The sequence below is a fragment of the Martes martes genome, assembly GCF_963455335.1.
Source record: "Martes martes genome assembly, chromosome: 14".
NCBI lineage: Eukaryota > Metazoa > Chordata > Mammalia > Carnivora > Mustelidae > Martes > Martes martes.
Genome location: NC_137902.1, coordinates 28588497 through 28616112, shown reverse-complemented (window position 1 = coordinate 28616112; position 27616 = coordinate 28588497). Strand labels below are relative to the sequence as shown.

General features: G+C 45.0%; 1 protein-coding gene across 1 annotated transcript in view; it reads right to left on the bottom strand.

Annotated features, from left to right (window-relative positions):
- Positions 1–27266, bottom strand: part of GOT1 (glutamic-oxaloacetic transaminase 1) — a 31327-nt gene extending 4061 nt beyond the window's left edge. The window contains exons 1-8 of the mRNA XM_080823262.1: positions 27008–27266; positions 17829–18010; positions 9795–9918; positions 9222–9334; positions 8883–8987; positions 7000–7150; positions 6754–6919; positions 5943–6085 (exon numbers count right to left, since the gene is read on the bottom strand). Of these exons, the coding sequence (XP_080679388.1) occupies positions 5943–6085; positions 6754–6919; positions 7000–7150; positions 8883–8987; positions 9222–9334; positions 9795–9918; positions 17829–18010; positions 27008–27125 (1102 nt within the window). The 5' untranslated portion in view covers positions 27126–27266. The remainder of the gene's footprint in view (positions 1–5942; positions 6086–6753; positions 6920–6999; positions 7151–8882; positions 8988–9221; positions 9335–9794; positions 9919–17828; positions 18011–27007) is intronic.
- Positions 27267–27616: the final 350 nt, after the last annotated feature.

The window sequence follows — 27616 nt, the reverse complement described above, 5'->3', positions numbered from 1 at the left end:
AAACCTTTGGGATACAGCAAAGGCAGTCTTAAGAAGGAGTATACAGTCATACAAGCCTTTCCCCCAAAATTAAAAAAATCTCAAATACACAAGCTAACCAAACAACTAAAGGAGCTGGAGAAAGGACAGCAAATAAAGCTTAAATAATAGAGATTACAGCAGAAATCAATGAAACAGAAACCAAAAGAACAGCAGAACAGATCAATGAATCTAGAAGCTGGTTCTCTGAAAGAATTAGTAAGATCAATAAACCCCTTGTCAGAGTTATCAAAAAAAGAGAGAGAGAGAGAGAACCCAAATTAATAAAATCATGATGAAAGAGGAGAGATCACGACCAACATGAAGGAAATATCAACGATGTTAACAACATACTAGGAGCAACTATCTGCCAACAAATTAGGCAATATGGAAGAAATGGATGCCTTCCTAGAAACATATAAACTACCAAAACTGAAGAAACAGAAAACCTCAACAGATCCATAACCAGCAAGGCAATTGAAGCAGTTATCACAAATCTCCCAACAAGTGAGTCCAGGTCCACATGGCTTCCCCAGGTAATTCGACCATTCATTCATTCATTCATTCATTCAAGATTTTATTTATTTATTTAACAGAGAGAGACACAGGGAGAGAGAGAGAACACAAGCAGGAGGAGTGGGAGAGGGAGAAGCAGGCCTCCCATGGAGAAGGGAGCCCAATGTGGGGCTTGATCCCAGGACCCTGGGACCATGACCTAAGCCAAAAGCAGATGCTTAACGACTGAGCCACCCAGGCACCCCTCTACCAAACATTTAAAGAACTAATACCTATTCTTCTGGAGCTGTTTCAGAAAATGGAGAGGGAAGGCAAACTTCCAAATCATTCTATGAGCCCAGCATTACCTTGATACCAAACAAAGGCCCCCAACAAAAAGGAGAATTACAGACCAATATCCCTGATGTATAATATGGATGCCAAAATTCTCACCAAGATACTTGCCAGTAGGATCCAACTGTACATTAAAAGGATTACTCACCACAACCAAGTGGGGTTTATTCCTGGGCTGCAAGGATGGTTCAACATTTGCAAATTAATCTATGTGATACATCATATTAATAAAAGAAAGGACTCTCAATTGATGCAGAAAAAGCATTTGGCAAAATACAGTATCCCTTCTTGGATTAAAACTCTCCACAATGTAGGTATAGAGGGAACATACCTCAATATTATAAAAGTGATATACAAAAAGCCCAGGGCGAGTATCATTCTCAATGGGGAAAAACTGAGAGCTTTTCCCCTAAAGTCAGGAACACGACAGGGATGCCCACTCTTAACCACTGTTACTCAACATAGTACTAAAAGTCCTAGCCTCAGCAATCAGACAACAAAAAGAAAGAAAAGGGGGCGCCTGGGTGGCTCAGTGGGTTAAAGCCTCTGCCGTCAGCTCAGGTCATAATCCCAGGATCCTGGGATCGAGCCCCGTATCGGGCTCTCTGCTCAGCAGGGAGCCTGCTTCCCTCTCTCTCTCTGCCTGCTTGTGATCTCTATCAAATAAATAAATAAAATCTTTTTAAAAAAGTAATTAAAAAAAAAAAAGAAAGAAAGAAAGAAAAGGCATTCAAAATGGCAAGGAATAAGTCAAACTCTCACTCTTCGCAGATGACATGATACTTTATGTGGAAAACCCAAAAGACTCCACCCCAAAACTGCTAGAACTCATACAGGAATTCAGTGAAGTGGCAGGATACAAAAATCAATGCACAAAAGTTAGTTGCATTGCTATACACTACCAATGAGACAGAAAAAAAAGAAATTAAGGAATTGATCCCATTAACAACTGCACCAAAAACCATCAGAGACCTAGGAATAAACTTAACCAAAGAGGTAAAAGATCTGTACTCTAAAAACTGCAGAACACTTATGAAAGAAACTGAGGAAGACACAAAGAAATGGAAAAACATTCCATGCTCACAGATTAGAAGAATAAATATTGTTAAAATGTCTAGCTACCTAATCTACATGTTCAATGCAACCCCTATCAAAATACCATTGACACTCTTCACAGAGCTGGAACAAATAATCCTAAAATTTGTATGGAACCAGAAAAGACCTCAAATAGCCAAAGGAATGTTGGAAAAGAAAACCAAAGCTGGTGGCATCAAAATGCCAGACTTCAAGCTCTATTACAAAACTGTCATCAAGACAGTATGCTACTGGCACAAAAACACACATAGAGATCAGTGGAACAGAATAGAGAGCCCAGAAATGGACCCTCAACTCTATGGTCAACTGATCTTCAACAAAGCAGGAATGAACATCTAATGGAAAATATTTCAACAAATGGTGTTGGGAAAATTGGACAGCCCCATGCAGAAGAATGAAACGGAACCATTTTCTTACACCATACACAAAAATAGACTCAAAACGGATTAAAGACCTAAATGTGAAATAGGAAACCATCAAAATCCTAGAGGAAAACACAGGCAGCAACCTCTTCGACCTCAGCCATAGCAACTTCTTGGTAGTCACGTCTCCAAAGGCAAGGAAATAAAGGCAAAAATGAACTACTGGGACTTCATCAAGATAAAAAGCTTTTGCACAACAAAGGAAACAACCAAAAGATAACCCAAAGAATCGGAGAAGCTATTTGCAAATGACATATCAGATAAAGAGCTAGAATCCAAAATCTACAAAGAGCTTATCAAATTCAACACCCAAAGAACAAATAATCCAATCAAGAAATGGGCAGAAGACAGGAACATACATTTCTCCAAAGAAAACATCCAAATGGCCAACAAACACATGAAAAAATGATCAACATCACTCAGCATCAGGGAATTACACATCAAAACCACAGTGAGATACCACCCCAGACCAAGTGGCTAAAATTAACAAGACAGGAAATAAGAAGGGAACCTTCTACACTGTTAGTGGGAATGCAAGCTGGTACAGTTACTCTGGAAAATAGACAGAGGTTCGCCAAGAAGTTAAAAACAGAGCTACCCACCCAGCAATTGCACTACTAGGTATTTATCCCAAAAATACAAATGTAGTGATCTGAAGGGGCACCCACACCCCAGTGTTGATAGCAGCAATGTCCACAATAGCCAAACTATAGAAAGAGCCAAGATGTCCGTGGACAGAAGAATAGCTAAAGAAGATGTGGTTTACAGATACAATGGAATATTAATCAGCCATCAGAAGGGATGAATACCTACCATTTACATTGACATGGATGGAACTGGAGGGTATTATGTTAAGTGAATAAGCCAATCAGAGAAAGACAATTGTATGGTTTCATTCCTTTGTGGAATGTAAGGAACAGTACAGAGGATCACAGGGGAAGGGAGGGAAAACTGAATGGGAAGTCATCAGAGGGAGACAAACCATGAAGAGACTCTTAACTATGGGAAACAAACTGAGGGTTGCTGGAGGGGAGGTCGAGGAGCACAGGGTAACTGGGTGAAGGGCACTAAGGAGGACACATGATAAGCACTGGGTTATACACAACTGATGAATTATTGAACACCATATATTAAACTAATGGTGTACTATACGTTGGGCAACTAATTTATTTTTAAATAATAATAAAAAAAATAATCAGAGGAGTAAACACTATGTGCCAGGCAGTGTTCTAAACACTTCATATTAATTCAGTTATGCGGAGAGAAGTTAGAAGAGCTTCTCAAGGGGCACCTGGGTGGCTCAGTGGGTTAAGGCCTCTGCCTTCAGCTCAGATCGTGATCCCAAGGTTCTGGAATCGAGCCCCATGTCGAGCTCTCTGCTCAGCGGGGAGCCTGCTTCTCCCTCTCTCTCTCTGCCTACTTGTGATCTCTGCCTGTCAAAATAATTAAATAAAAATCTTTAAAAAAAAAAAAAAAAAGAAGAAGAGCTTCTCAATGTCAAGACAGCTAGTCAGCGGTGGGTCTCGGCTTTCAAGGCAGGCAGTGTAACTCCCAAGTCTGAGCTCATAGCCATGAGGCTAAGCTTCCTTTGTACGGAAAACGTAAAAACTGGACCCTGTACCCAGTGCTCCCAAAGCAAGGTGATCTTCAGAAGTCGCCCTGGCCAGCGCTGAGGTCTGTGAACTACAGTCAGGCAAGGAGACAAGGCCCAAGTTCACACACCATCAGAGCCACCACTATTTGTAAAGCCAGACGCCCACTGGCAGATGTGGTTCCAGGGCTCCAACCCTGTTTTTTGTTTGTTTGTTTTTAAGATTTTATTGATAAGGGGCACCTGGGTGGCTCAGTCCTTAGGTATCTGCCTTTGGCTCAGGTCATGATCCCAGGATCCTGGGATCGAGCCCCACATCGGGCTCCTGCTCGGCAGGAAGCCTGCTTCTCCTTCTCCCCTTCCACCTGCTTGTGTTCCCTCTCTTGCTGTGTCTGTCAAATAAATAAATAAAATCTTTGAAAAAAAATTTTTTTTTATTGTTAAGTAATCTCTACACCCAGTGTGGGGTTCAAACTCACAACCTCGAGACCCAGAGTTGCATGCTCCACCACTGAGCCAGCCAGGCGTCCCGGCCCCGTCTTTTTTTTTTTTTGTAATGAAAATGAAAACTCTCCTTTCGTCAGGGGAGGGGAGCATCACAGTTCAGAAGCTAAATTTATAGACTCTCTCCCTAGAAAAAGGCCAATACACACATACATAATTTTTCAAGTATCATTTCAGGGGCTTCACAGATCTGCTAGAGCAGAACACGGACGACATGCTGCCAATCCGTTCCGAAGGACAGAGTATCTTCAGGGAGCACCGCAGCAGGAGCACGGTAGAACCAAGATGGTGGGTACAATCCCTGCCAACTGTTCCATTTTAAAATTCTTCCTCATAAAATGTTGGGAAGGAAAAACGAAACAAAACAAAACACGTTTTTAAAAAGGGTAAATAGTGCCAGGTGCTAAAAATGTCACTTATGTGTTATAGGCACAGGACTGTTCTCACCATTTTTTAATTCATAATAAAACTTACTTCCTACTCTGAGAGTGGATAATACAGGTATTTTATAGGGAGACATCCCCACCTTGTGAGCTTTGAGAATATTACTCCTAAATACCATTTCCATTACACTTAATAGCCTAAAAATTATAAAGGATGATTTTACTTATTTAAGTGAACTCATGCCCTATTCCAGAATCACAAGGACACCTATGGCTAACTGAGCCGTCCCTTTACTTTTTGGGAAGCCTCATTTTACCCCAAAGTATTCCTAAGGGTCTACTTATATGCAGTTGCTGCCACCTTTCTTGTATTTCCTTCTGCTTTTTCTGAGCTCATTTCACACAGGCACCCTGACAGCCCTGGTTTACTGTGCTGCCCAGCACCTCTCATGTTCCACTGACTTACCCATGCCAGGCACGAACTGTCCCTAGAGCCACATGAACACAAGCTCCACACCCAGGCGAACGGCCACATCAGCACCAGGTGACCCATGGCTTGGCCAGTAGGTGCTCGGGAATTACTTATTAAGTGAATGAATCCTGTCTTCAGAAGGACAACTGATTGCTAATAAGCCCCACTGATGGCTGACCAAGATTACACATAGACTTTCAATGGGCTCTCAATTCCAACTACCAATCTTTCCTATTTATGAAATAGATACTCTGTAACCTCTTCTTTCATGGCAATGCTTGGAGACTAGGAAAGACCTGTTAAGAAATTAGGTCCCTGAATAAGCAGGTATAATAATTACACTTAGGATTAAGGAAAAGCCAAAAGGCACCCGAGCATTTATTTATGAGACCTTTCATGAAGCAAGGCTCCTGGCTACAAATCCTGTTACTTCCCAGCCCACAAAAACGAAAATATCCTCATTATGGGTCAGCAAGTTTTCACTAAGAAAACCGAACTTGTTCTGGCCCAAGGTTATGGCTGACCAAAGAGGTGACAGCTAAAGGAGTCAAACCCAAGAAGAGCACGAAGAGAAGAGCAAGCATTCGAGGTGGTTGGGGGACACTTACGGTTCAAGCCAGTGAAGCTGAACATTCCGATTTGCTCAGTGATGTGGTTCCAGGTTCCAGGCGTCTTGAGGGCTTCTAAGCGTGCCCTGAGTTCGGATCTCATGGTCAGAATCCGGTCAGCCATTGTCTTCACATTACCTGTCCTGAGTGGACAGCAATATAAATATTAATCCAGATAGGGCAGACAGATGGCTCACGGAAGCATGTAGATTTAAGAAATGTAATGTAATCTATACACTGAAAATGAGATCACAACCTGCCCGTGGTAGCATGTAGGTGCCCGGATGGGTGCACGGGCAGGCCAGAGAGACTCTTACCAGGCAGAAGGAAGAAGTGAGCTTCTGATGGAATTTAGTGCTCGTCTTGGGTCTACTGGCAGTAATACCACTCAGGTTTTAACCCAGAATTCACCTAAGCACTGACCCAGACGGGGATAATGAAGCAGACTGTAGATTTAGTTACTATATAAAAGTTACTTTTTCAAAATGAGGCAAAATATATGCAAATCAAGGAAGGACGAAGAGTCCCCAGACTGTCGCACTGATTTGCAGCTAGATAATCTGTTCTATCAGGAATTCCTTCCTGTGTTTCCCAACTGTTAGGGGAGGGCAGGGGGAAGCGCCCCATTCCTCAATGCTTCCTCCTCTGGGCCTGAGCTGTGGGAGTAGGTGCTAGCCTCATTTTACAGAAGTACCTAAAACTCAGAGTTTAAAGTGATATTGTCCTGCCTCTGCCAAAATCAAAGGGAGAGAGAGTTAAATGTTCTGTTCTCCATTCCCAAACCTCACCCATCGGGCTCTGCGCCCCTTACCATTCCTTAAAGAGCTCAGGATTAGAGAGGGTACAGGCCACAATCCGCGCGCCCTGAGCAGGGGGGTTGGACCAAGTAATTCGCACAATCTTCTCCATCTGGGAAAGGACCCGCAGGATGCTATCAGGATCTTTTGCAACCACGGTCAGATTGCCCACTCGCTCATCTAAAGGGAGGGAGGAGAGTCAGCTCGGGACACCAAGGCAGGTGGGGTGGGGCAAGGCTGAAACTCAGGAGAGCACTCACTGTAGAGCCCGAAGTTCTTGGAGAAGGACTGAGCGCAGAAGAGCTCAAATCCTTCAGACACGAAATAGCGAACGGCCCAGGCATCTTTCTCTAGGTCTCCAGATGCAAAGCCCTGATAGGCTGAGTCAAAGAAGGGGAAAAGAAACCGGCGCTGCGAGGAAGGAAAGCGAGTCAGAGCAGGAGATCCTTCTGGAACAAACCTCAGACACCAGCCTTCCTTCCCCAGCTGGTGCCCGCACAGAATCCCTAACACTACCCATTTCTCCTCGCTCTCCCCTTTTGCATTCAACCACCACTTTACATCTGTTTCTCTGTTCAGCTTAACACCAACAAATCTAACAATTATTGTCCTAGGGCATCACAATGCCGCTTTGCCAACAGGACTTATTAGTGAGACATGGAGGTAGTGCCCTGTGTAGGCCCTGTGTTGTTCCCGCTCAATTCCTGATGTGGTAAGCTTGGTCAGCTGGGTCTCTCCAGAACTCCCCAATGATTTGGGGCTAGTCTAGCGGGCACTCAAGACAAAGGAGACCTCGGAGTCCCTACTCTCATCCCCTCCAACCTCCTGATAGAACTCTCCACAATTGAGATTTCCCTTGTACTGGGCTCGTGCTCTGAGTGGACACCACTTCTATGCCCCCAACTATCCAAGCCAGGGGCCAGGGTGTGTCATCAACTCCTCCTCTGGTAGCCCTCGCATCCAACTACAGCCAACTACATCCCAGTTCCTATCAACCCATTTCCCCAGAGCTCGAGACTCCTTTCAGGTCTACCCCTGCCACTGCCCGCACTCAGCTCCCAGTCAGCTCCCACCCGGATCGTGGCACCAGCCTCCTCACTGCTCTCTGGGCCTGTCTAATCTTGCCTCCCTCTGATCCACTCCCTGCTACGTAGCCTGAAGACCACAAAGTTTTGATGGCATCAAAGTTTTTCAGTGGCTCCCCAATGCCCTCCAAATGAAGTCCAATGCCTCAGCACAGGATCTGGCCCCCATTTACCTCTAACTCACTCATCTTAGAACTCTAGGCTATACTGAGAATTACTTCCAATACCTTAAATGGGCCGTGACTTCTGCCTTGGGCATTGATCACACTCCTCCCTCTGTAGGGGAACACTCCATTTCTGCCAACCCCCACCTGTCCTCATCCTTCAAGTTTCAACATGACATCTTCTGCCACTACTGCACTCCTAGCACACACGCGCACACACATGCACACACGCACACACTCCTGAAGTCTGTGCTACGGGCCTCCACGTGACCCCTTCAACACAGCCACAGTACTTGGCTGTCTCCTCAGACAGGCTGGATGCTCTCTGAGGGCAGGGACCGTCTCCGCTGTGCTCACTCTTGTACCCTACTTGGTGCCCGGCAAATAATAGTTTCTCAATGAGTATTCTTTAAACATGTTAAAGAAGAATACATGCACTTTGAGCTAGAAATCCCAACCTAGAAAGTTATCCCAAAGAAATAATAAAAGGGAGTCTTATATATAATTGTTCAGAAGAACAAGAAACCTGAGATCTCAATGTCCATTGACTGATTTAATCAATCGCTAATGTGCCACAGCCATGCATGGGAACTGTGCTACAGAACTTAAAATGACATGTGAAGGAATGCCAATGAAAGACAAAGTATGTTACAAAACTGTACAGATAAAATGATGCCATCTTTGTGGAAGAAATATATTTACATGTGTAACTATTTTAAAAGAAAACAAAAAAACAATATTCTATATACCAAAATAGTAACAGTGGCTTTCAGTTAATACTTTTCTTCTATGGGCTTTTCTCCATTTTCCAAACTCTTCCGTACACAGGTATTGCTTTTGAATACATAAAAAAATAATACAATTTCTTAAAAGATGCTCGGAAAGGGCAGTTACCTTCATGACAGACGCAATCTGCTTCCACTGCTCTGGAGTTGGGTCAGTCCCAGTTGGGTTGTGAGCACAGGCGTGGAGGACAAAGATGGAGAACTCGGGGGCACTCTGTGGGGGAAGGAAGTTACGTCAGCTTTGACGCTAGCAGGAACACCCGGAGTCAGAGTCAGTGACACACAGGGCAAGGGGCAGCGTATTTCTTCCTCATGTGCTAACTCAGAAACCACCATTTTGGTTTGAGTAGGGCTGTTTCAGACTCTCCCTTACCAACTGATCCAAAGACCTTTCCCTGCTCCTCCTGACACCATGGGGCTCTGTTTACTTTTCATCTTAATTGCCCACCTCCAGATCATTCAGGAAACCTTGGAGATCGAGTCCTCTCTTCGCTGCATCCCAATAGTGATAGGACCGAATGTCTTTAAATCCAGCAGCAGAAAACACACCGTTATGATTCTCTGTAAGCAGAAGGGTGAAAAGTTAAACGACCTGACAAACACAGAGGCCTAACTGGAAGGGACGTACGTCAGCTGCTGGGGCCCTCACAGGCTCAGCAGTCACTGGGTCAAAACGAGGTGAGCGGTGAAGACGTGGAAGAATGACTGTAACCACCAAGGACAAGTTCAACCAGTCAGTCGTGCTAAACTTCCAACCTACCATGGTGAGACTTCTGTTTCCACACTTACTGCCTTCTCAGGGAAGTTTCGACATGGGCTAAAACACGGGTCTTGAGAACAAGGATTCCTAACCTGGCCTGGAGCATCGGGTCACTCACATATTGCCGTAACCCACTGCTCCAGACATTCCCAAATGTCAGCTGATCCAGGGCTGGGTTACATTTCTGCTCAACAGTGAGAGTCATGAGGGTAATTCCCCCCACTCCTCTGTTTCTCCTCTCGCTGTAGCTCAAAAACTCACCCCAGGTTGGTGAGGACACATAGACAGGCGTGTCCTTGTTGTTGGTTCCATTGTACCATCGGGCTAAGAACTCGGCTCCGATTCGGAGTGCCCCTGTCCCCCCCAGAGACTGCACACCTCCAACCTGAAAGAGAAGCAGCAGCAGGGTCACTGGCTGGTAGTGGCAAAATCAGAAGATTATCAGGAAAACTGTGGTAATGAGCACTGATTTTGTGCCCCTTCTGTGCTAAGCCCTTTATTTATTTTTTTAAGATTTTATTTATTTACTTGACAGATAGAGATCACAAGTAGGCAGAGAGATAGGGGGAAGCAGGCTCCCTGCTGAGCAGAGAGCCCGGATTCAGGGCTGGATCCCAGGACTCTGAGATCATGACCTGAGCTGAAGGCAGAGGCTTAACCCACTGAGCCACCCAGGTGCCCCCAAGCTAAGCCCTTTAAACATTCTCTTATGGAAAGCTCACAACTACACACGGAGATGCTATAATTTGCCCATGCTTACAAACAAGGACACTGAGCTGATGAGAAGTGAAACACCTTGCTCAGTAAGCAGCCCCTGGGCACTAAGTCGAGGTCTTCAACCCAGGAAGTCTGGGAATCTAACTCTGGGGGGAGCTTCCCAACAACACAGGTTGAGGACACACCCAGGCCACAATCCAGTGTGCCCACCTGGAAGGCAAACCCATCCCTTCAGCAGCACCTATCCCAAGATCAGAATTTATGCCTCCAGCAGGAGCCTGTGAAATACTATCTCTGGTTTGCCAGCGACCTCAACCTGTAATACTCACTGCTACAAAACAGGCTCATTAATCCAGAGAAGTACGTCCTAACAAAGGTGGCCTGCGAGGATTTCCTTCCTTAACTTCCAAGCATCTCAAAATGACCTCACGTGGGCAATGATAGAATCCTAGGTGTTTCCATTTACCAAAAACCTTCACACATTCTCATTTGACTCTTACACAACTCTCCAAAGTTAAGTCCTAATCCCCCAACTCACACACAAGGTAATCGATTCAGAGAAGTGGCCTGCGAAAGGCTAGGGGTGGCAGAAAAGCGCGAAGTGGCGGAAAAGCGGGGAGCCGCAGAGCTGGAAATGAATCCAGGAGGCCATCTTGCTTCAGTCCTAGTCACCCGCCCGGGTTATGCTGCTCTGCCTACACGCCTCCGAGTCTGCCCTCTCACAATTCTCAGTAGGCTTTGGCTTCTTTCAGTAGAGAAATGGCCTACACTGCTCAGTATGTCTACAGGACTAAGAAGAAAGAAAAAAAAAAAAGGATCACCTAAGAAATTCTATCTAAATAAAAGGAAGGGCACACCAATCTAGCAACAGTGGCAACCTTCAGGGAGGGACCTGTAAGGGGGAATAGGGTCAGGGGACTCTGGCCTACTCTAGAAGTTATTTTTTAAATTAAGGAGAATATATTCACGTATTATTTGCCAAATTTTAAAATAAATTCTAAAATGTATTTAGCTCTCTGGGATTTGCTGTAAAATAATTCGCCTTTCGCACAGGGTAGGGGGGGTGTCACTGTTGAAGCTGGGTGATGGATTCAACTGGGTTTTGTTCATTACACCACACTACCTTCTTTTGTAAATATTTGAAAATTTCCACAATAAAAATGGTCTTAAAAAACCCTTCCTAGACAAAGAAGAAAAACTTCTAAAATTTTTAAAAAACAAGACACTGATGCTAAAAGATAACAAAGGGGAAGAAAAAAATGGAAAAAGGGGAGACTGAGCTCATTCATGAATACTGATACTCACTTTCCAAACATTAATGAACAGCACGACGAATCCAACCGTACACTAAAAAATACCCGCTTCCGCAAGTGACAGTCAGCCCATGAGTGCATTATTAAGAAATATAATATAAAATGTGTCACGCTGGGCGTCTGAGCAGCTCAGTCAGTTAAGCATGTGACTCTTGATCTCAGCTCAGATTTTGATCTCAGGGTGGTTGAGTTCAAGCCCTGAACTGTGCACCACAGTGAGCACAGAGCCTACTTGAAAAAAAAAAAAGTGTCAGGCCACTGACACTGACAGATTAAAAACGTAGCTATTCCTGATTTTGATGCTCAGTGAAACAGGAGATAATGGAACTTCTTGAAAATAACAGGAGAAATTCATTCCGCCGTGATGAGTAAGTCAGCTTCATGATGAACAGTGAATCATTGGCAGAAATCCTCTTTAAGCCACGAACAAGGCAGTGCTACCAATTACCACCATTTGTTACTCCTCCCCAGGGTTCTATTTGTATTCAGAGGTCTGACATCTGTGAAGGAACACTGCTGCAGCATGAAACAGAAGCCGAGTGGACACTCAGGGAAAGGAGGAGCTGTGCACGGTTGAGCACTGTAGGTGAGCCAAGACAGCGGACTGGCTGCGAATGGCCAGCGCCCGGCAGGCTAGGCACACCAGCGCGCCTCTCCTTCCAGGAGAACCACTGAACACCCCTCCCATACTTTCCAGGTCTTTTTTTTTAAAAGATTTTATTTATTTATTAGAAAGAGAGAGAGCACATGCAGAGAGAGAGGGAGAAGCAGACTCCCCGCGGAGCCAGGAGCCCCACATGGAGCTTGATCCCAGGACCCCGAGATCATGACCTGAGCTGAAGGCAGATGCTCAACTGGGCCACCCAAGCATTCCTACTTTCAAGGTCTTGCCTTCACATGTCATCTATCTGGATTCTTCATACAAATCACTACACCAAGGTGATGTTAAGCCTTATGCGCATTTATTTCTCATGGATTTGTCACCAGCTAAGTTGAATGTCAACTTTATTCATGATTTCACATTTCAAACACCTAAGCAATTCTGGAATGTTGATATTTTTATACAAATGAGCAAGGCTCCCCTTGAACCTGGTTTTCAGTTATCATGGATACGTGACAGGTGTATGTGGACGTTAGTGCAAACATTGCCAGGTATAATCTTTTATTTCCTTTCTCTCCCACTTCAAAATGCAAAGTCATTGACCAGAAGAAGTCAGAAGGTCAGCAGACTAGACTGAAAACATGTTTGGAAGAAATAAACCCACTTCAGTAACACTGACCTAATCCCTAACATTCGTGATGCATATGACCCTGGACATCAAATTCTCAAGAAATTATCATTCCCCAAGAATATGCTGAACACAGCATGGCTTCAGTGAAACACAAACTGTATCAGCAATGAAAAGAGAAACATTTGGGGTGAACCAATAATGTATCAATTTGGTCATTCTGTGACCTGAATTTTGGCGAACTGTTCTACAGCCCAAGGAAGGCCTGCATTTGGGATGAAGGAAACAAGTGCTAAGTTCCAAAGGAGCCACACAACTAGCCCTGGGCGGGTGTCCAGAACCAGAAAAATCCAGTAACACACAGTGTGCATGATGCCAGGAGGTAGTCTACACTCCCGCTTTAGCTACATGGCCGGGAAGAAATCCCTGCTGGACCCGATTAACACCTGTCTGAGACCACAGTTTGCCAATGTGAGAACTTCACTGTGAGGAGCAGGAGAGCAGACCAGAAGCTGCTTATGGCCAAGACCACGGCGCATGAACCTGGGCATGCCTAGGAGTTCACACGGTCTCTGGCACAGGGTGCTAACATGGGCAAAGCAGATGAAGACGACGACAGCACTGAAAGGATGAGCCACAGGGAAAGCCCTAAGCCTCCCAGAGGTGACAGTCAAAGTGAGGACCTGGGATGGTATCACACAGCCCACAAGCCCTCCTACCAATGGTGACTGAGGAATTTCCAAAGCTGAAATACTACAACACATGACGTGAAAAATGATACATGGTCTGGATCCTAAGGTCTGAAAATAGAAAGCAGTAAGAGGCAGGTCTCCTCAAAATGGTTGATGAACCTGGTAAAGTTAAATTTGGAGAAGACAAATCTAAGGGAAGACATGATTACTGATTGTTTTCTGGTCTATTCATTCATTCACGCTGCATCTCCTTCAAGTTTTGGCTGAGGGGCACCTGGGTGGCACAGTCGGTTAAGCGTCCAATCACGATCTCAGAGTCATGAGCTCAAGCCCCACTTTGGGCTCTACACTCAGCACAGAGTCTGCTTAAGACTCTCTCTGCCTCTGGGGCACTTGGGTCACTCAGTGGGTTAAGCCTCTGCCTTTGGCTCAGGTCATGATCTCAGGGTCCTGGGATGGAGCCCCACACGGACTCTCTGCTCAGCAGGGAGCCTGCTTCAACCGCCTCCCCCCCACTGCCCCGCCTGCTGCTCTGCCTACTTGTGATCTCTGTCAAATAAATAAATAAATAAATAAACAAACAAACAAGTCTTTAAAAAAAAAAAAAACCAACTCTTTCTACCTCCTCTTCCCTCTGCCCCTCCCCCTTGTGCTTGTTCTCTCCCCCAAATAAATCAATCTTTAAAAAAAAAGTTTTGGCTGAAATGTCATTTCTATTTCCATCATGACCACCCTAGTGAAAACTCTATCTACCCCAACTCCCACACTCAGCCTCTTCTACTGATGTGCCTCTTCTACTCTATTTTCACAGCATTTATATTCTTTTAATCTACTCTATCATGACCTTATCTATTACATTTACAGTTGGCTTCTCCTCATACAACTGAAAGCAAGGGCAGAAGATTCTGGGTCTTTTGGTCACTGCTGTGCTCCAGCTTCTAGAACAGTGCCTAGCCTACCCTTAGTGGTAAGCACTCATCTGCTGATTGACTGACTGACTGAATTCAAACATCTGAGAACCTCTGATACGCCAGGCTAGGAGCTATATGCTGAAGATACACTAGATAAGTAAGTAAGCCATCATCCCTGCCCTGAGGGAAGTCATGGTCTTGTGGGAGACAGACATAAAATTATGCATCATGGTAATGAGCACAGTAAGTACAGTTATTCCTAAGCTGTGAACAAAGTCCTGTGATAACTTGGCCTGGCCAGAGAGAGCTAAGGATTCAGCATGGAAGTGACCCTTGGCTGGGCCCTGCAAAACTTATAGTCTCCTGGAATGTCAGGAACCTGGGGGGAGGGGGGTTGGGGTTGGGGATTGTGAGTCACTGGAGGACAGGATGAAAGCTGGCTACAAATTATACCACACACCCAGCTCTAAGTCTAGATTTGCCCTGTAGATAATGGAGGGGCTACCATGTGTGCATATGTGGGGCAAAGAGCAGGTGACATGATTATCAGCTTTCTTTGCTATGAAAGATCTTCCTATTTGCACTGTGCAGAACCTTTAGGATTTTTTTTATTTGAGAGTAAAGGGGAGAAAGATAGAGCACACGAGCAGGGGAGAGGAGCAGAGGGAGAGAGGGAGAAGCAGATGTCCCGCTGAGCAGGGAGCCCAATGCAGGACTCCCTCCCAGGACCCTGGAATCATGACCTGAGACAGACACCTAACTGATTGAGCCACCCAGGTGCCCCTGCACTGTGCAGAATCCAACAGAATGGGGAGGAGACTAGAGGCAAGAGGCTATCACAAGAATCCTAACGAGAGGATGGTGGGCTGAACTAGGACAGCAGCTTGGGAATGGTGAGGACGTCCGAGGGAAAAAGGAAGAACTCAGAGCTCAGAACCAGCCAGGACCTAGGGTGATGCAGATGCCAAGACAACATCCTAAACTCTCCCCCCACACACCCCCCCCCCAAAGCCTTCAAGTATTTACAGACTGCCATCTAAATTTGTTCTCTGATCAAATACACAACATAGAAGGAAGCCGACTAAGAGGGAAGGCCATGTAAATGACCAAAACGGGAACACAGGGCAGAGGAACAAGCACCTGTCCAAAACGATCAGTAAGTGTTGTAAGAAGTATTATAAGGTTACTAAGTGTGTAAGAAACACATAGTTTTAGAGGAAGGTCCCCAACACAGAAACTGTCTTTCTTTCTTCTTCAACAATGGAATTCCACCGAATCTATCCAGAGTGTCTCTCAAGATAACCCTAGCTGCCTAAGTCCTCCACTCTCAAACTTCATCAGGACTCTCCTTCGGCAAAACTCATTAATTACTTGTCTAATCATAACCCAAGTTCCAGGACTTTCACTCAGAACCTCCCAGCCTCCTGACAGAACCCTGGGCCTGTGTGCCCCTCATTTCTCCCCTGCTTACCAAGGCATCTGGGTAACAGCATGTGGAGAATAAATCAGATTCCAAGATGTGGTCCCTTCCATCACAAAGGCTGCGCTACGACACTGGCCCAGAGGAGCAGTAAGGGCAGCTGCCTTAAACTGGACAATAGCCACCTGGGCTATCGTGACACCCCACGCCCATCCCCTGCCTACCGTGCTGCCAGCTTTATCTTCTTTGAACACTTTGACTGGGTTAACTCCTCTGCTCAAACCTTCAGGTGGTTTCCCCTGTCCAAGGTGCCAAAATCAGCCTGGACATGCTCCTAGCTCCAATCAGGGAGGTCTCTCTTCCGCCTAGACCCACTTACCTCCTGACACCTCATTCCCACTACTCCAAAAAAATACTCTCCTTTTCCTCCCTCTGTGTTTGCGGTTCCCAACCCTGGCTGCACTTTGGAGTCACCTGGGGAGCTTTTAAAACTACACCCTTGCAGGAACGGAACTGGGGGGAGGAAGGGGGAACTGGGTCGGAAAGGGCAGGGAAGCAAAGGGCAGGGAGCGGGGCTCCTGGGTGGCTCAGTTGGTTAAGCATCTGCCTTTGGCTCAGGTCATGACCCCAGGGTCCTGGGATCGAGCCCCACATCAGGCTCTGCTCAGCGGGGAGCCTGCTTCTTCCTCTCCCTCTGCCCACTGCTTTCCTTGCTTCTGCCTGCACTCTTCCTGTCAAATAAATAAAATCTTAAAATCTTAAAAACAAAAACAAAAAACGGACAAGTAGGACAGGGAGTGAAGGGGCACATGTACCCATCTGTACCCATCTGTACATGTGTATGTAAAATTCCCCAGGTGATACTATTCTACACTAATTCCCAGAATTGGGAACCAGAGTCCTGGCCTCATTCCCCAAAGTTCAGCCCACATGCCAATTCTATCCCTACCACTATCCCTGGCTTCTGAATCCCCTTCTCCCCAGAAATACACATAGACACAGAATTCTGCATAAAATGTCAGGGTCTGGGGGTGCCTGGGTGCCTCAGTCAGTTAAGCATCAGACTCCTGAACTCAGCTCAGGTCATGATCTCAGGGTCATGAGATCAAGCCCCAGATCAGGCTCTGCACTGGGCGTGGAGCCTGCTTGGGACTCTCTCCCTCTCTCTCCCTTCTACCCCCACCCCCTTGGGCATGCTTTCTCTCCAAAAAACAAAACAAAACAGAGGGGAGGGGGAAAAATTTTTTCAAGGGGTTCAGAGGCCCCTTAAATAATCCCCTATGGGACCATGAACCACAAACCAGTCCTTTCCTAACACAGATGACATGTAGGGGTTAGAGAGTAAATGCCTTACCCGTGGTTAAAGAAGGAGCAGATCTGGGTCCAGACCTGATTATCTTGGTCATTCCATTAAACTCCCTTGGCTTGGCATTTCCACAGATGGCTTCGACCCAGTAGCCACAATGTGACTGTCTACGGCACAGGACCCAGCAGCCAAGGGGCCGCATGCTGTCCGGCCCTACCACATGCACTACCCGGGCCTTCAGTTCACACTACTTAAACCCTTATTCACGGACACTGCAACAGACTTTAAATCAAACTGAGTTTTCAACCTTGTCTCACCTTTGCAGTTTCTAAAGAAAATATAGTTGACCCTGAATGACACAGGCTTGAATTGTGCAGGTCCACATACACCTGGACTTTTTTTTCCCCCACAAGCCCAGTACAGTATTAGAAATATATTTTCCCTTCCTTACGGTTTTCTTAATAACATTTTCTCTTCTCACTTTATTTTAAGAACACATACAAAACACGTGTTTTGTGTTCTGGTTATCCATGGGCAGCCAGTAGCCTATTGGCTACTGACTGTTCAGTTATCCATAGGCGGCCAGTAGCCTACTGGCAGGTCAGTTTTGGGAGAGTCAATAGTGATTTAAGGATTTTCAACAGAGTCGGCACCCCGAACCCCCACACTGTTCAAGGGCCAACTGTCCATCCTTTCCCAAAACTCACCCGCTTCTCCTGGATAGCTGGGCTGTTATCCCCGAGGGCCAAGCGGGAAGCACAGGTCCGGAACTCAGCGAGGCCCAGGATGGGCAGGTACTCATGGTTCAGACTGCTGTCATTAGCGAGTTTCTGCTCCACCTTCCTCACGACCGGCAAAACCCAGGGCTGGCAGTCATCTGTGCGATAAGCTGGAACACAGCAAAGTCATGTAAGAGGGAGGAGGCAGGCTTCATTCAAGGAAGAGCAGGCGCTGGGACTGGGCGCCTTCCACCTCCTTCCATCAAACAACAGAGAGCGAAATGAAAGTCAAGTTCATTTCCTGACTGTCCATCTGCTTTGGGCCAGGCACTGGGTGAGACGCTAGGGCAGGCAAAACAGCCATGGTGCCTACCCTTATAGATACTCAAGCTCTTAAATATGTGATCTCGGAAAGACAGGATGCTAAAATAACACTGGGACATCACAGAGCCTGATGGACGGAGAGTGCACGAGACAGCACTCTGCACACTCACGACCACCTAACAGTTGCTCTGTTGATCGTCCTAGCACACTGAGATCTGTAAAGGCATAAACCCAGAATCTTCTTCCTTCTCCCAAGAAATCTCCCAAGAGAATTCTGGAAAAGTGCTAGGTGCTACTTCACATGACTGCTACAACTTCAAACATGAAATGTGGAGAGGGGGTGGCAGAAGGCCTACCTCCCCCTCTTGTCTTAGAAGAACAGAAGTGGGACAAATCGTGAGCAGAGGCCCCAGGGCTGAAGATGCCAGCAGATGGTTACACAATCACCAGACAACCTATTTGATGTCCGCACACATCTTTGTCCTCTCTCTGCCATGCCTGACCATTTGACTATTCCTCTTACTTCATATTCCACACTTTTATTGATCCAAATGTATCTATTTCATAATATTTAATCCTGCCTATAGCAAATTTCTAAGCACCTCGACACTACAAGTATTTCTAGTCCCGTTATCCTATCACTGATTTTTTTTTCCCCTCTTGTACCGTATGATTATCTCAGGATTACAGCTTTAGAGGGCAGCTGCTGTGGCTTGCACCCAAGCCAATGATCTGAGCTGATTCCTCACAGGGGTCACCTGACTCTGCTGGAATGTTTAGTTCTCCAACAGACCCACACTTTTTCAAGTGATTTTGAAACCGAAAATTTTAGAGTAATTCTGATTATTTTATCTTGTTGATTTCTGCCCAACATGAACCCCTGACTTCTTTTTAAAAACCACTTTTTAGGGTGGTTGAGATTGTTTACAGAACAACATATGCTGACTGTAGGAAATTTTAAAAAGCTCAGAGAGCAAATGATAAACATTATGATTAATATGTAATCCCAGCACTCAGAGATAGAGTATGAACATTTTAGTGTACAACCTTCTGAGCTTTCTTTTACATGAGCATTTTCTTTTATAAAATCTGCATCATACTGTATATAAAATTTTTTCAACACGCTTTTTTCCACTTACTAAGTACAAGTATTTTTCATTGTCATTAACTATTCTTTTAACAGATGATATATTCACGTCCCCACTCCATCCTAAGCCTCCATCTATCTCGTTCCAAATCCTCCCCTCCAATAAATAAGTTATTCTTCATTTCTTTTGTATCTTTCCAGAATTTCCCTATGCATACATAAGCAAACACAGCCTCTTACGTCCCCCTTTTTTACACAAAAGGTAACATATACTATACACTGTTCTGTTCCTTGCTTTTTCTAAAGATCTTTTTCTATCTGTGTACACACTGCCCTTGATTTTTTTTTTTTAAGATGTATTTATTTTGAGAAAGAGAAAGAGAGCACAAGTGAGCGCAAGGTGGAGGGGTGGGGAGAGGATACAGAGGAAGAGAGAATCTCAAGCAAATGCCAGACTGAGCAGAGCCCCCTTCAGGCTTGAGCTCACTACCCTGAGCTCATGACCTGAGCTGAGATCAAGGGTCACATGCTTAACCAACTGAGCCACCCAGGTGCCCTCTTTCATTCTTTTTCTACAGCTGCTTAACTGATGAATGTACCATAATTTGTTTTGCCAGTCTCCTGCTGATGGACATGTGAGCTGTTTCCAATCTCTGGCTATTACGTAACAATACTTCAGTGAACAACCTCATACACAATGTCATCTTCATGTAAATATACCCATAAGATGCAGGGTTGAAAATGGAACTGTAGGCTAAGAAGTATGTGCAAAAATTTGTAGTTCTGACATATCTCCAAATTGGCCTCCACAGGGATTTTATCAGTTAATACTCCTACCATCAACATATAAGTATCTGTTTCCCATAGCCTCATCCAGAGTAAATTTTTGCCAGTATGAGGATGCAAATGGTACCTCAGGGTAGTTTTAATTCACATTTCTCTTATCATGAATTCGGTTGGTCATTTGTCTTATTTACTTATTTACTCTCATACATATTTATTTAAGTAGGCTCCATGCTCAGCACTGAGCCCAACACAGGACCTGAACTCATGAGACTGAGATCAAGACATGAGCTGAGATCAGGAGCTGGAGGCTTAACCCACTGAGCCACTCAGGCGCCCCCACTGTTCATATTTATGATCCATTTACAACACAATTTTAGTGGCTAGACAACATTACTTTTCATGCAAAATTTATTAACTATTTATGTTGCTTCTGATTATTTGATATTATAAACACTGTGAAAAATGTTCTTAGATCTTTACATATATTCATGCATGTTCCCTTAAAATAAAGTTTCTAGATGTAAAATTACAGTCAAAAGTCATACAACAAATGAGACTTTATAAGATCATTCTGACTTGGGGTCTTTTTTTTTTTAAGATTTTATTTATTTATTTATTTGAGAGAGAGAGAGAGAGAGAGAGAAAGCATGAGAGGGGAGAAGGTCAGAGGGAGAAGCAGACTCCCCATGGAGCTGGAAGCCCGACGCGGAAGGCAGTGGCTTAGCCAATGAGCTACCCACGCACCCTCAGGGTCTCTAGGGATGTGTCATCTATGAATTTGATAAGCACCTCAAACTAGTAATAAGAATGTAGACAGAGGTGCAGACTGACACAGCCACTAACCAATCAACAGTGCCTAGGTAGGTGGCTATGACTCACAACACTGTCACAACACTTACGCGCTACCCCCTGGCCTACCAAATTCCTTCCAAACAAGTCATAAGCCTATTTTATCAGGTGGGATTTAGTCTGGTTTTTTTTTTTTTTTCTTTTTAAGATTTTGTTTATTTACTTGAAATGAGAGAGAGGGAGAGAGAACACGTGTGTGTGCAAGAGCAGGGGGTAGGGGCGGAGGGAGGGGAGGAAGAGGGGGAAGCAGGCTCCCTGCTAATGCAGGGCACGATCCCAGGACCCTGGGATGAGGACCCTGGGATGATGATCTGAGCCAAAGATCATGATCTGAGCCAAAAGCAGCCGTTCAACCGACTGAGCCACCCAGGCACCCCTGGTGTGGTTTTTTAAAGAGATGCCAAAATAACAACTTCCAAGTAAGAGCTGTCCCTGAAGATTTCTCTATAATCACAATGCTACCATTGTTCATAATATTCTTGGAATTCTTCTTTTGGAATTATTTTTAGACATGATGTCTCATTATTTTGAATATCCTCAATGGTGCCAAATCTTTGTCCTTTGAAAGTAAATTTGAATTCTGGAAATGGAACTTGCAGCAAGGGCAAACATATCTTTAACTAAACCACAGAGTATGGGATACTATTTAGATGTACAATGTGGGTGTTCATAGAAAAACCAGTTCCGTTATGCTTCACATCTGTGTTTGGAGGTTATGTGTATTGCATAATTACGCCATATGTATTGTATTTATGATAAGTCATTTGTAAACCATGTATTATAAATAGGAAAGACAAAAAAGTCCCAGAACCACCATTCTTACCCATACTGTCTACTCTGTACTACTCTAAAAAATCTTGTCATAAGACTAGACACAAGGAGACATTGTGTCTATACTGTGACAAAAGAGAAATTGGCCAACTTGTACCTCCCCTGCCTCCTTCACAGTCCAGTTTCTCCCGGGTTCAGTTCCAGGTTCATGCCCCAGGCCTTGCCTAACTGCCCTAATGAAGCAAAGAGCAGAAGGCTCTTGGTGATTAGAGCAATGAGGTCAAGCATTATTAACAACTATATACTATATACTCTCCCAGGAGATTTTCATTCCTGTCAGACCCAAGGAGTTTCTCATTCATGTTTTCATTCACTCATTCATTTAACAAGGACTTACTTAATCTACCAAGAAGGAGACATTGGCTACAAGTAGCTACACAGAAATGAGCAAGGCAGAATAAGATACTGTCTGTCCTGGAGGAAACACAGAATATACAGCCCTTAATTCTCTTGTAATGAGTCAGGGAAGACTTTACAGAGAATGAAGGATGAAGAGTGAGTAGGAGTTTAAAAGGTAGTCAAGGGAAGGGCATTCCAGCGTGGAAGCGGAGTCTTCCCTTCTGCCCTTCCAGTTTCTTTGGCTGGTCTAGTAATTAAATTGCCATAGCAGATTAACAGAAGAAAAACAAAAGTTTAATAACCTCTACCACCTGTATCCATGGGGGAGAGACAGGGCAACTGAGTTAACTCCCCCCAGTGGCCAAAGCCGTTTACGGACTTCAGCTAAAGACACAAGAAGTTGGGGGTGGGGAGTTAGTTCTGCAAGATGATCCTAGGAGCACAGGAAACAAGAGAAAGGTCAAGATGCTGATTTAAGCCCCACCTCTCCACTGATAGTTCCTCCAGATTTAGAGTCACCTGAGAAAGACATTCTTACAAATGGATATTTCCCTTACAAATGTAAATGTTTTTGATAAAAAGGGTAATTTCTACTTGGTTTTCAGAGCTCCTCCTGTATTTAGTTTCTTAAAAATAACCAGCTTAAAAAACAAAACAAAACAAAACACAGCTTAGGAAGTGCCTGGGAGCTCAGTTAAGCCGCTGCCTTCAGCTCAGGTCCTGATCCCAGGGTCCTGGGATCAAGCCCCACATCCGGCTTCCTGCTCAGCACAGAGCTTGCTTCTCCCTCTCCCTCTGCCTCTGCCTGAAGCTCCGCCTACTTGTGCTCTCTCTCCATCAAATAAACAAATAAAATCTTAAATAAATAAATAAATAAATAAATAACCAGCTTAGAGCCTATTGGGGGGGGGGGGGTTACATTTTGCTTCCCTTCACCAGACTGAGGGAAGGCCTGTCTGAAGGTCCAAGAGGCTTGGAGACAGGAGGCTTTTCAGGATCTGCATCTTCACGGCTCAGACATAGGACCCGTGGAGGAATATGGGTCAAAGCGTCTTGGAGGACATCCTCGTCTAAGGAATGTAGTTTCAATGGGGAAACCACTGAAAGCTCTTGAACAAGAGTGATGTGGATAGTGGTACATTTTAACAGGATCATCTGAGTGACACGACAGAAAATAAACTGCAAAGGGGAACAGAGATGGATCGTTAAGTCAGGCGGGTATTGCAGGCATTCAGAGAGGCAGTAATGGGAGTCTTTAATTCAGGTAGTGGCAACAAGGATAAAGAAAAGACGAGCCACTCAAAATAGATTTATGAGGTAGAAAACACAGAACCTAATGACCAAATAAACTGATGTGGCATCAGGGAAAAGATAACAAATGACTCAAAAGTCTGTCTAGTCTGGATAAAGGCTGGTGGTGATGTGGGGGCGGGGAGGGGGTGGATAGAGAAGGGGTCCAACTAAGATATAAAACGTAAGCAGAAAAAGAAAAGATTGAGGGGAAGGTGGAAATGAGTTTTCTGAACATGCTGCATTTGTAGGATGTGTTTAGCAAACTATACCAAGTATGGGTCTGGCACTCAGGGAAGCAGTGCAGGATGGAAAGATTCCCTAATTACAGACATCAATAGTACCTGAGCCATCGTAATAACAAGGACTTACTGAATACTTACTTAGTACCTACGAGGCACTGTGCTAAGCGCTTTACTTTTTCTTCTAACCCCCGTTTAATTCCTGTAATGACTCACAATACAGATACTATGATCTGGAAACTGAGGTCAGAAGAGTTGAATAATTTGCTGAAGATCAAGTGGATTATAAGAGCTAGGCTGTCATATTAAGTTCATGGATCCATGTGGTTTTTTCTAAGAGCAAGAGAAAGCCTGAAGCAAGCAGACCCCAGAGGCCTGTGTGGTGGAGGGCTCTTTATCACACAGGTTTCAGGGGAGTTCAGGAGTGCTGCTTTCCAGAAGAAAGGAGGAACAGAGAGAATTAAATAATCAAACCATCCCCCTCCTCTCCTCTGAACATCTCCACTTCCCTCACCCTAACCCCCAGGAGCCCCTGCACGTATAAACTCCTCTTAAGGCCCTTTTCCAACTAGAGTCATGGGACGAGGGCTGGGGAGTATTCAGAAACACCTGATACAGCACTTATATCCAACAATTTTATGTGAAGATGCTAGAAATCCCCATTAAAAAACACAACAAATATTAAAGTAAGAGCAGGTTATTTGGAACTAAAGGAAGCTCAATTCCCATGACTGGAGTCTATGAAGCAATGTCTTGCTCAGGCAGCATCAGGTTGGACCCATGTCCCCCCTGCCCTTGAAGCCACTGGTCTCAAACCCTGAGAAGCACCAAAATGGCCAGCTCAGGGCACGCTGTACTTAAATGTGATGCTCTGCTTTACCTAGAAGGAAATTAGGGAACCAGTGCCAGCAGGAGTATCTCTGGAGAAACTCAGCAAGTAGAAACTAGGTAGTGAAATTATAGTTGCAGCTTATTTTAAACACATCCAACAGCACTAGAACATGAGCTGGATAATCTCCCCTGGGTTTTATCTTAAGGGGGTGGGGTGGGGAGTATCTTCTCCAAAGTCAGTGATTAATTAATTACATCTCCTTCACAAAGGATGTACTTGGGGATTTGTATTAACTGCAGCTAGAACATACAAAAGCTGGAAGGGACCTCTCATTCTACTTTAATCAGAACTTTATCTGCCATCCACCAAAAAAGAGATCATAAAAAGAAAAATAGTATTTTTATCTCTTTTCATTTATGTATCACATTTCACACATAATTATTCATTTAATCCTCAGCCAACTAATGAGGCCAACATCATTATCCTACATGTAATGTGCTAGTGAATCTTTGAGTAGTATTTTAGAGAGGGAGGCATTCCATCTCTGCTCCTCATTTAACAGACTGAGTTCCAGGATGTTATACAGCCCTCCCAAGGTCACGCTGCTGGACTGCAGGGATGGCCTGTACTGAGATCTCCCAGCTCTTTCCACTACAGTGTACTGGCAGCCTCTGGACCACCTGAAGGACCCAAAATAGAGGAGAGGACAGTTTCACCACCAATAGCCGTATGACCTGGGGCAAAATGCTTCATCCAACTGGGCTTCAGCTTCCTTCTGGCTGCAACAACCCTCCAGAGACCTTGTACGCATTAAATAAGATTAAATGCACACATTATTTGTTCCTGGTAAGGAGGGGACGTTCCTGGGTTCCTGGGAAACATGACAAAGGCACCGTCACAGGTGAGACGACCACCTGAACTGCAAACTCTACTTCTGGGCCAATCACTTCTGGCCTGGGCTGACAGGGCACTACTTCTCTGCACTGAGCAGTTTATTTCTGAACGAATATCAGAAATGATTTCATTTTGCAGTTTTTAAGCTGAAACTTTTTTTCAACATCTTCTGTGCAACCTACCCAAAGAAATGCCAAAACAACTCTTACATAACCCGTACTTATTTGCCAGACATTATTGTAAGTGCTTGAAACGTATTTGAGTCTCACAAAAACCCTGTAAGATCGTTTAATGGTAACTGAGACACCTCCCCACAAAAACTGAACATTTTTAGAAGATGTATTTAAGTCAACATCATATTATATATCTGGCCCTAATTAAATACCTGGAGGTTATAAATTGGATTTAAATTAAGAGCTTGAATGGTGCCTGACTCCAATTCAACTCAAGGCAAACTTTCAGTACTTCTCCTACTCAGTAAAAACATCACTTACTCTCCAAGGCTGAAACTACACGGTATTTACTTTTTAAAAGTGCTTTATTATGGAAAATTTCAAACATACACAAAAGTCACAAAAATAATATAATGGGTGCCAATGTACCCATTACCTAGCTTAAACAAACCATACTTTTTAATGGCTTTTTTTCTCACCTCTTTCCCATATTCCTTAGTGAAGACTTATTTTTAACAGGTCCTATGTACAGTCACTGCAGGAAGCCTGATTCTGAACCTCCTTCTCACCACCATCCACTACAGAATAGTTCGATTTTCTCTTTCCAAAATTTCTGGTCCTTTTACTCTAAATCTGTTCCTTAGCACGAACAGCATATTTTCTTCAACCTGGCTGGTCTTTGTGTGTGATCAAGTGTGTTTGGAGCTTCAAACATTTAAATGAGTGATAAGAAATAACAAATTCACCAAAGGTTAGAGTTATTCTGAGATACTCCAATCTAAACCCTTCTCTTGCAGAAGGGGAAACTGAGGTCCATGCTCTCAGCTGTCCAAGCAAGAACTTAGGACAAGGATGAGCAAAACTGAGTTTCTACTTCCTTTCCACTTTCCACTCCTTCCTACCCTCTCTAACCATTCCTACCACATCTTCGAGGACCAGAATATGATTCCCAGGTCCTCCCAGGCTGCATTAACCTGTCTTAGAAGCACTTTAGATTTCTATTATATCACACCTTGATGTTGATATCCTTGAGACCAAAAGCACGCCTCAGGCTTTCTCCCACAAGGCTTGGGTAAAGTGCTGATTGTGACCTACCTGGTAGTCACTCAAGTATTTACTAACCCAGACCAGAGTTTCCTAAGGCTCAGAGTTCTTCATTCGTTCTCCACCAACCAGGACATCAAGCCTATCAGGATTCCTACTTCCTCCCTCCCCTTATCTTGGGCCTCCCCACTTATTAACAGTTGAAAGGATGTAGTGTAAAGAACACAGAATGGGGAATCAGTAAAACTGGGTTTGTGTCCTGGCTGTTAGACCTGTACTGTGGACCTTGGACACATCTCCTTTTTCCAAGGACTCCACATGCCCATCTGTAAAATGGGCAGGTTGAAAAACAGCCCCGTGATTCTTGCCACCTCTCCAGCCAGCGCCAAGCTAGGCCTCGGCCTTTCCCACCGCACCAACCACCCGGGTTAGGTCCGCTCCACTGCCCAGGTTGCTCCTACTCGCCGCATTTTTACCTCCCACTCCCAGGTTGACCTTGCGGGGGTCCGGATCCTCCCGGAAGTCGGCAGTGAGCTTAAAGACCAGGACCGGCTGGGCCTGCGGAACCTCGGCGAACACAGACGGAGGCGCCATGGCAGGAGAGCCTGAGACAGGTGAGAGGTTCCACTCTGCCTCTGGAGCCACTGGGTCCGGTCTAGACAAGGCGACTGGAGGAGACTCTCACCTTCACCTAGCCGGCAGGGGCGGGCCCGCGGCCTCCAATGGTCTAGCTGCGTCAGGAACTTGGCAACGCGGCTAACCAATCGGGAGCTTCTGACGCAGGAAGGGCAGGAGGGAGGGGACGCTCTTAGCCAATCCAAGAAGAGAATCTTATCGGAGGCCAGTCATGATGCAACCAATGCACTGGGCGCCGGCAGAGAGGGGGACCCGGACTAGGGTTGATTGGCAGAGCGGAGTCCTATGGCTGAGGGCGTTCTTCCGGGGCCTCCGGGGCCTCCGGGTCTGCCGGGAGGAGCCGAGCGGCACGGGGAGCGGGAGGTGGCCTCCCTGACCTTCGAGGGCATAGCGAGGAGGAAGGTGGCCGGAGGGAATTGCGGAGGATCGGCCTTCCGGCACCCAGGAGC